The sequence below is a fragment of the Sardina pilchardus genome, chromosome 2 (assembly GCF_963854185.1).
Source record: "Sardina pilchardus chromosome 2, fSarPil1.1, whole genome shotgun sequence".
Lineage (NCBI taxonomy): Eukaryota > Metazoa > Chordata > Actinopteri > Clupeiformes > Clupeidae > Sardina > Sardina pilchardus.
This window is the reverse complement of record NC_084995.1, coordinates 7,687,121-7,696,110: the sequence shown is the minus strand read 5'-3', so window position 1 is coordinate 7,696,110 and position 8,990 is coordinate 7,687,121. Positions and strand designations below refer to the sequence as shown.

The window sequence follows — 8,990 nt, the reverse complement described above, 5'->3', positions numbered from 1 at the left end:
ATTATCCTCACAAAAAATGTGATGCTAATTCATGAATTGAATGCCCTTGCTGCCTTGTGCGCTTGTATAGAACTGCTCGGCAGCCTGTAGATCAAGGCCGAAATCTTCGCATGGATTTGGGGACTATATATATCATAAAAAAATCGGAAAAGTAATCAAAAAGTAATCAAAAGTAATTAGTTACGTTACTCAGACAAAGTAATTCAAATAGTTACACTACTATTACAATTTAGACAGGGTAACTTGTAACTGTAACACATTACATTTCTAAAGTAACCTACCCAACACTGTTTGAACGTTATGCTACTCCATTTAATTGAGACCACATATTGAGTGCGCAGTGGCAGATTCTAGCTGCCTTGTAATTGTTGATAATCTCCTTTTTGATATGGAATTTTTTAAAGGGATATTCCGCCATTTCTGGAAATAAGCTAATTTTCCACCTCCCCTCGAGCAAAACAATTGATATTTACCTTTTTCCCGTTCATCCATCCATTCTGTGGGTCTGGCTACACAACTTTTAGCTTCAGCCTAGCATAGATCATTGAATCGGATTAGACCATTAGCATCTCGCCTGCTAGCATCATGCTTAAAAGTGTCTTAAAAGTTTTCCGGTAATTTTCCCATTTAAAACGTGTCTCTTCTGAAGGTAAAAAGTGCAATAAGAAAAAGAAACCTGCCATTTTTCTTGGCTGATTTGACATGGAACTACACTCTCATCTAGCGTAATAATCAAGGAAAGTTGCCAATGTACCATGGGCGCAGTGATATCATGCACTAACCTACTACTGCTTGTTGCCTATGGACGTTAAAAGTTGTATCGCCAGATTCACAGAATGGCTGGATGAACGGGGAAAAAGTAAATATCAATTGTTTTGCTCGAGGGGAGGTGGAAAATTTGCTTATTTCCAAAAATGGCGGAATATCCCTTGAAAGGAAATCATGAAGGCAACAAAGACAAAGCTAGATGACATTTCGGAGTTATCCGGTTGCTGACTATTAATCAACTGTGAGCGTGGTTGTATTTACCATAGAACACACCAAGGTCACGTCCATTCCGTTTAATTTATGAAGTGAAATTTGCTGACGAGACAATTGTCATTGCCTCAATACGTGCACCGTCACATGTCTGTATCTACCATAGAGCAGTGGTTCTCAGTGGTCTTTATAAAGCTAACTGGTCTGGCTTTACCGCAATGTCCCATGTTCATTAAGTCGTGACCCATATATTATTTTTTGCATTTAAGCCAATGGATACGGTGAGCTATGATATTCCGGATAGTACAGCACGCAAAGTGCATTATAGGCCTACTTGTTTGGAACATACTGATGTTTGGCATTAGGCTGGGTGAACCCTGGCTGAACTTGAAATTTGGATTTTGCCCGGCAGCTCAGGCTGGAAACCTGCATATCTATCGCCTCTGTTTCCTGCCAGAACCTTTGGTTCCTATCAGAAACTAGCTTATCCTAAAGACTAGATCGTTCTGGTCTGATTGGTTGAAGGACTATCCAAGCGTACGGAGTCCCATTGATCACGCCTCTTATGCAATAGAAACAAAGTGCAGCCTCCTCATACTAATGTTCAATATTAAAAGATTGAGCTTAGTATGGTAATAGCCAGCTAAGAAACACTGCCATATGGGACACAGGTATTTCTTTTTTTAAGTTACAGTACTGTCCGTCAGGTGTCACGTAGCCTAGTTGCAGTAACATGGCCGTATCAAGTGTTGTTTAATGTGTTAAGTATAAATAGCCAAAGAGACAATTATACTTGCCTCAAAACACTGTCACATGACAGGTAGTTGCAGATAGGTGTAGGCTACCTCTGACATACCAAAACAATGAGAAAGCTAATCGTTAAATACAATCAAGATGCAATAGGGCCACCAATGCCTCTCACTGTAGGTAGAAAGTACCCTTCCACCCATAACAATAGCCTACACCTGATAAGGGGGCTCAGGCTTCCTCCTGGGTTGCCTTTTGGGACGCCCTTAGCAAAAATAAGTTTATGGAAGTGTACTGTTGGTATAGGCTATTTTTTGAGACACACTTAATTGATTTATGGTTTATGGTTTTAGCATATCCAGCCTATACTTGGTATATTTAATATTCTTATACTGATGGAAAAGTCTAAGTATGCTTAGCAGATTCTAATATAAACCTTCCAGTAAACTTATAATTTACTGAGGATACACTTTCAGTATTATAATGAGCATGAAGAGTGGTAGAGGCCTTTAACAGCAGTGAGCGGCAGTGGCTCATTACTATAGGTAGCCTAATGCCATTCCAGGGACCAGAAATTTGCAGGTTTGAGCCCAACTCCTCCTGAAAAAACACTTAGCCTTAAAAGTGCTGCTGATGTTTAGGTTGGCGTCTGACATGACACTCCACACCTTGATGCAACATTTATGTTAGCCGGTTACAGCTGGAAATTGGGCAGTTTCACGTGTAGTTGTCTGGCACAAAAAAATATAATCAGAATGTCTGGTGGAAGATATGCTATATAAAAAGCTATATAAAGGTTGTATCGCCAGACTCACAGAATGGCTGGATGAACGGGAAAAAGGTAAATATCAATTATTTTGCTCGAGGGGATGTGGAAAATCAGCTTATTTCCAAAAATGGCAGAATATCCCTTGAAAGGAAATCATGAAGGCAACAAAGACAAAGCTAGGAGATTTCGGAGTTATGCGGTTGCTGACTATTTATCAATTGTGAGCGTGGTTGTATTTACCATAGAACACACCAATGTCACGTCCTCTGTATTCCTTTCTTCAAGTTCCTTTTCATTTATGAAGTGAAACTTGCCGACGAGACAATTGTCATTGCCTCAATACTGTACGTGCACTGTCACATGTCCGTATCTACCATAGAGCAGTGGTTCTCTATGGTCTTTAGAAAGCTAACTGGTCTGGCTTTGAGAACCGCAATGTCCCATGTTCATTAAGTCGTGACCCATATATTATTTTTTGCATTTAAGCCAATAGATACGGTGAGCTATAATATTCCAGATAGTACAGCACGCAAAGTGCATATAGGCCTACTTGTTTGGAACATGCTGGTGTTTGGCATTATAGGCTGGGTGAACCCTGGCTGAACTTCGGGCGAATTTGGATATTGTCTGGCAGCTCAGGCTGGAAACCTGCATATCTATCGCCTCTTTCCTGCCAGAACCTTTGGTTCCATATCAGAAACTAGCTTATCCTAAAGACGCACTAGATTGTTCTGGTCTGATTGGTTGAAGGACTATCCAAGAGTACGGAGTCCCATTGATCACGCCTCTTATGCAATAGAAACAAAGCGCAGCCTCCTCATACTAATGTTCAATCTTAAAAGATTGAGCTTAGTATGGTGATAGCCAGTTAAGAAACACTGCCATATGGGACACTGGTATTTCTTTTTTTAAGTTACAGTACTGTCCGTCAGGTGTCACGTAGCCTAGTTGCAGTAAAATGGCCGTATCAAGTGTTATTTAATTTGTTAAGTATAGATAGATAGATAGATAGATAGATACTTTATTGATCCCCAAGGATAGATACTTATAAATAGCCAAATAGCCAAAGAGACAATTATACTTGCCTCAAAACACCGTCACATGACAGGTAGTTGCAGATAGGTGTAGGCTACCTCTGACATGCCAAAACAATGAGAAAGCTAATCGTTAAATACAATCAAGATGCAATAGGGCCACCAATGCCTCTCACTGTAGGTAGAAAGTACCCTTCCACCCATAACAATAGCCTACACCTGATAAGGGGGCTCAGGCTTCCTCCTGGGTTGCCTTTTGGGACGCCCTTAGCAAAAATAAGTTTATGGAAGTGTACTGTTGGTATAGGTTATTTTTTGAGACACACTTAATTGATTTGTGGTTTATGGTTTTAGCATATCCAGCCTATACTTGGTACTTCTGCTTAAATATATTTAATATTCTTATACTGATGGAAAAGTCTAAGTATACTTAGCAGATTCTAATATAAACCTTCCAGTAAACTTAAAATTGACTGAGGATACACTTTCAGTATTATAATGAGCATGAAGAGTGGTAGAGGCCTTTAACAGCAGTGAGCGGCAGTGGCTCATTACTATAGGTAGCCTAATGCCATTCCAGGGACCAGAAAGTTGCAGGTTTGAGCCCAACTCCTCCTGAAAAAACACTTAGCCTTAAAAGTGCTACTGATGTTTAGGTTGGCGTCTGACATGACACTCCACACCTTGATGCAACATTTATGTTAGCCGGTTACAGCTGGAAATTGGGCAGTTTCACGTGTAGTTGTCTGGCACAAAAAATATAATCAGAATGTCTGGTGGAAGATATGCTATATTAATGAATGAATTAGTTACAGTAGTTTACCCTCCAACATTCTCTAACAGCAAAGATGGGTCAATGTGACACTAACACATGAAGTTCAAGCTACATGTATTCGTCCTAGAGTATAGAGTATATTGCATGATTTTATGAAAGTATGCTGTATTGTGACATCGAAGAAGGTCAAATTTGTAGTTTCTTATGTCTCATTCCATCGCACTACAGATCCGATACCAGATCTGGTAAACTTACATAGTGTGGTTATAGCCGATAGAGAGCCGCGAATGTAGAAGTGCCATTCACCCTGTTACGAGTTGATGAACCACTGAAATGATTTTGGAAACATTATTTTATGGTACAAAAACTCTTTAGTGTAGCTTTAATGTGTGAGACCAGAGTAGTACTGTAGATACACCATGACTGTAAATATACCATGACCATTCAAACAGACATATGGACATAATGACATAATGACAGGAGACTGATAAAGTGCTTTTGTATAAAAATGAAATTCTTTTTCTTTATTGGTATCTTTAATGACCCAGTCTGCTTTGTGATGATTAGAAATATACCCAGAGAGTGACCACATGACTGTATGGGAGAGTGAGTTGGACAGTATAAACTCCGCTGACCTTCAGTTCTCCTGCGCCTTCTTTACTCTGTTCAAACTCGCCCAGTCAGCGCCCGTACTGATTATAGTCTCGTGCAAAGCCACGACTTCTGCAGCCGTGCAGGCCCAGTCTGGAGAAGGGGGAAAACGCAACGCAGTTTGTTTGCTTGTCCTCCGTTGCTTGTAGCGCTTAGCACTGCTCTTAGCGCTTCATTGACTTTGTTTGCGGTGCCAGAAAGGGTGGGACTTGCACTCCGGGGATTAATGCATTAGTTCCATTGCGCTGGGCAAGCTTAATAAAGTGCAGGCGCATATTCACAAAGGACAACAAATAGGCCTGCTTTGCTTTACTTTTGCATACTGTATGTCCTGGGTCCGTGGTCCTTGCTTACCTCAGACTTGCTGGGCTGGATTCAAAAGCAAGGAGATAGCACATGTATGGGCACTGTATGAGAGGTGGTGGCTAATAAAATGGAGGGATTGGGAACTCAATTCATCAGAACTAAAAATGAGGGGGGGGGGGGCATCCCCCAATCTTATCAGGACACATGCAAGCACACTCGCAAACTTGCAAACAAACGTGCACTCACACACAGACACACACACACACACACATTCTTGCTTACATAGTCCAGTCAGTTGATTCACATGAGGACACTCTGTGGAGGATGCACACAGAATGATATCAGAGACAACAGGGAACCAGTCATAAACTTGGGTCAGAAATGCACTGCCAACAGACTTGAGAACAAAAGCAACTCACAGCCATTCTCCTACAACAGAATTAGATCCCTTATCTATTATGATACATTACAGAGGGTTTCAGCGCACCATGAAAGCTATCTGAAATAAGGACAACATCGGTAAGCATAACACACTGCTTCTTCTTCAAACACATAGAAAAGAAGAAGAAGAAAAATACAATGTCAAACACATCAGCCAGACTGAAGAATTTGAAAGCAGTTAATTTTCTTGTGATTATGTCCCGAACAAAGCAGTATTTCAGTTCTTGGTAAAAGAAAAGTTTACATATATTTCACAAATAAGAAAAAAAGAATAAATTAAATGGGACCTATAGCCAGTGGTGTGCCCCTTCCCCTGACCTCCCACAGAGGTAACGCTGGGATAGAGCCTATCTGAGTCTGACCCAGGCCTGGCCCACACTAGGGCCGGATCCCCTCTAGGTCTGACCCAGGCCTGGCCCACACTAGGGCTGGATCCCCTCTAGGTCTGACCCAGGCCTGGCCCACACTAGGGCCGGATCCCCTCTAGGTCTGACCCAGGCCTGGCCCGCACTAGGGCTGGATCCCCTCTAGGTCTGACCCAGGCCTGGCCCGCACTAGGGCCGGATCCCCTCTAGGTCTGACCCAGGCCTGGCAGATCAGTTACAGGCTCTGCTGCCGTCTGCTTCGTTGCTGCTTGAGTGACTTGACGGCAGAACAACCAGCAGCTCCTCGTGCTAAGACTGCATAGGAGACTTAAGAGTGAGCTCAGACCAGCTTAAGATAGATTCAGTCCCTGAAGAGCATGGCATTAGATTGGTCATGGAACAATTTACACTACAGTTGATGCACGCACACACACATACTGTACACACACACACACACACACACACACACCACGAGTATGGTATAGACTAAAAACATAGACTAAAACATACTCCTCAGACTCCCATATGCGCACGTTAGCTAATTAATCAGCCTGACGTAATGGCGCACACATTGACTGTGACACACAGCATGCATTCGTAGTATCCAGTGTCTCTGTCGAACAGGAGTACACAGTAGTGGAGCGGTGCGCTGCTCTGAAGGCAGAATGCAGCAGCCCTCTGGCCAAGACAATCACCCAGACCACACCTGCTCAACTGCCTCTGTACTCCTACACACACACACACACACATCCATGCATATGAACACTTTGTAATGCGCCACAACACACACCTTTAGTTGATCCCTTGGTTCACAGACAACACAAATTAAAACTATGTTTTAAAAAAAGGTAAAAAGGAAATGTAATGCCTTCTTTGATCTCACAACAAATTACGAAATAAACAAACAGTGATGACAGGGCAGTTGCAACATGATTCCAAAAGACATGCAGCCAGCTCCCCGACTGGCTACTGGCTTCATCCCCCTCTCTCTCTGTATGAGCGTGTGTGTGTGTGTGTGTGTGTGTGTGATCTCTCTCTACCCTAACTGTAAAGGAGAGTGACTGGTCTCCCACACGTGTAGGGGTGAGTGTACTGTGTGTGTGTGTGTGTGTGTGTGTGTGTGTGTGTGTGTGTGTGTGTGTGTGTGTGTGTGTGTGTGTGTGTGTGTGTGTGTGTGTGTCTGTGTGTGTGTGTCTGTGTGTGTGAAACAGGGTCAAAGTTGTTGAGTAGTCTACAGTCTTTAACACTCTGGTAGAATATATTAGTACACTTAAATTACTGATTTCCCATAAGCTGAAAGGCTTAAATAAAGGCAATGGTCCAACCAACACAAATCCAATCTGTTCATACTTAAAGTACAAAAAGAAAAAATCTTCAAGCCATTGTTTTCCTTTGTCAATGGATAGTAAGAAGCTGAAAAATTGCATCCAGAAAGACTTTAGGCAGCTCTGTTGGTCACACAGTTTGAAATGCTCTCAGTGGGTTGGTGCATCAGGAACAAAGAAACCCAAACGTAAAAGCCATGTTCCGTTAAAATGGCATGGACCATCAAAGTCACACATCCATAGCTGAAATGATAGCTGACATTTAAGCAAATATCTCTTTATACATGTTTTGTTCATCTTTGTTCTTTTAATCTTTTTTTTGTTACTATGTGCAGTGGATTGACTTCCCTAGGGAGGGGTGCACGGGATGGGGGGATGCGGGGTTGCGCGCTCTCGGGCCTTAGACGACCGTCTCGGCTCGACGGCGGCTCCGCATAGGAAAGGGCCTCGCAAGGAATTCTGGGAAGTCCCACATCCACACAGACACGTCCCCCTAGCCACACATAAGGAGGTGTGGTCTGAGACACGGGGTGATTGGGGCCCGGGGCTTCTGAGGGGGGAGAGAGAGCTGACTGCTGACATCATGTCTCTCTGTTGGAAGATGGAGGGCACCAGTCTTTCATGAGCATGCTGTTTCATGAGAGGGGCATTCCTCTTCGACCACTCTCTCTTACCCTTTTGCCCTCCCCTACCCACCCCCCCCCACAAATACCACATTTACCCCCCCTATTAAGTCTCTGCTGCCTCTCTTTGCCCTTCTGGTCTGTTTGCGTGCCCCTGTGCCCCCTCCCCCCTGGTCCTGTGCTACCATCGCGTGATGATGTGGTTCATGTAGTCCTCCGTGGGCAGTCGGGCGGCCTCCTCGGGCGCCGGCTCGTCTCCGCGGGGCTGCGGCGGGTCCTCGCTGGGCCCCCCTCCCCCACCCCCTCCCCCGCCGCGCCGCAGGGCGAAGAGCCCCCCGCTCCTCTGCAGGCGCAGCTGCCGGCGCTCCAGCTGCCGGCGGTACTGGTAGCGCTGCTGGAACAGGTCCCAGGCGTAGTCGTACAGCTGCATGTCCAGCTCGTTGAGCTCCTCGATGCGCAGGATGGTGTCGTTGTCCAGGTCCACGCCGGCGGCGCGCGTGCTGTTGTACTGGATGAACGGGCGGATGAAGCGCAGGCGGAAGGTGCGCTCGAACAGGTACTGCGTCTTGCGCTGGAACTCCGTCAGGCCGAAGAAGGCCATGTCGCGCAGGTTCTTCTTGGCCGACTCCAGCAGGATCTGGGCGCGCTTCTTCTCGGGCATGAAGGACATGTTGTAGCAGCCCACCAGGCTCAGGTCGGCCAGCATGCGCACCTGCCGGTTGTTGGCCAGGTTGTACGGGCAGTCCATGAACTGCTGCAGCGTGCAGCCGGACCAGTCCGTGCCCTCGTAGCAGGCGGGCAGCTCCTCGGGCGTGGGCGTGCGCCCGTCGCACATGTGCAGCGAGGTCTTCCAGGTGGCGCCGCGCTGCACGTGCCGCCACTCGCTCAGGTAGCGCGACACCGGGTCACGCAGCAGCGTGATGTAGTAGTACTTCCTGTGACAGAGAGAGAGAGAGCTCGTGTTAACAGTGCGCTA

General features: G+C 45.1%; 1 protein-coding gene across 1 annotated transcript in view; it reads right to left on the bottom strand.

Moving 5' to 3' along the window:
- Nucleotides 1-8,195: 8,195 nt before the first annotated feature.
- The window catches only part of hs6st1a (heparan sulfate 6-O-sulfotransferase 1a), a 108,233-nt gene continuing 107,438 nt past the window's right edge, over nt 8,196-8,990 (bottom strand). Inside the window, exon 2 of the mRNA XM_062520008.1 lies at nt 8,196-8,949. Within this exon, the coding sequence (XP_062375992.1) occupies nt 8,196-8,949 (754 nt within the window). The remainder of the gene's footprint in view (nt 8,950-8,990) is intronic.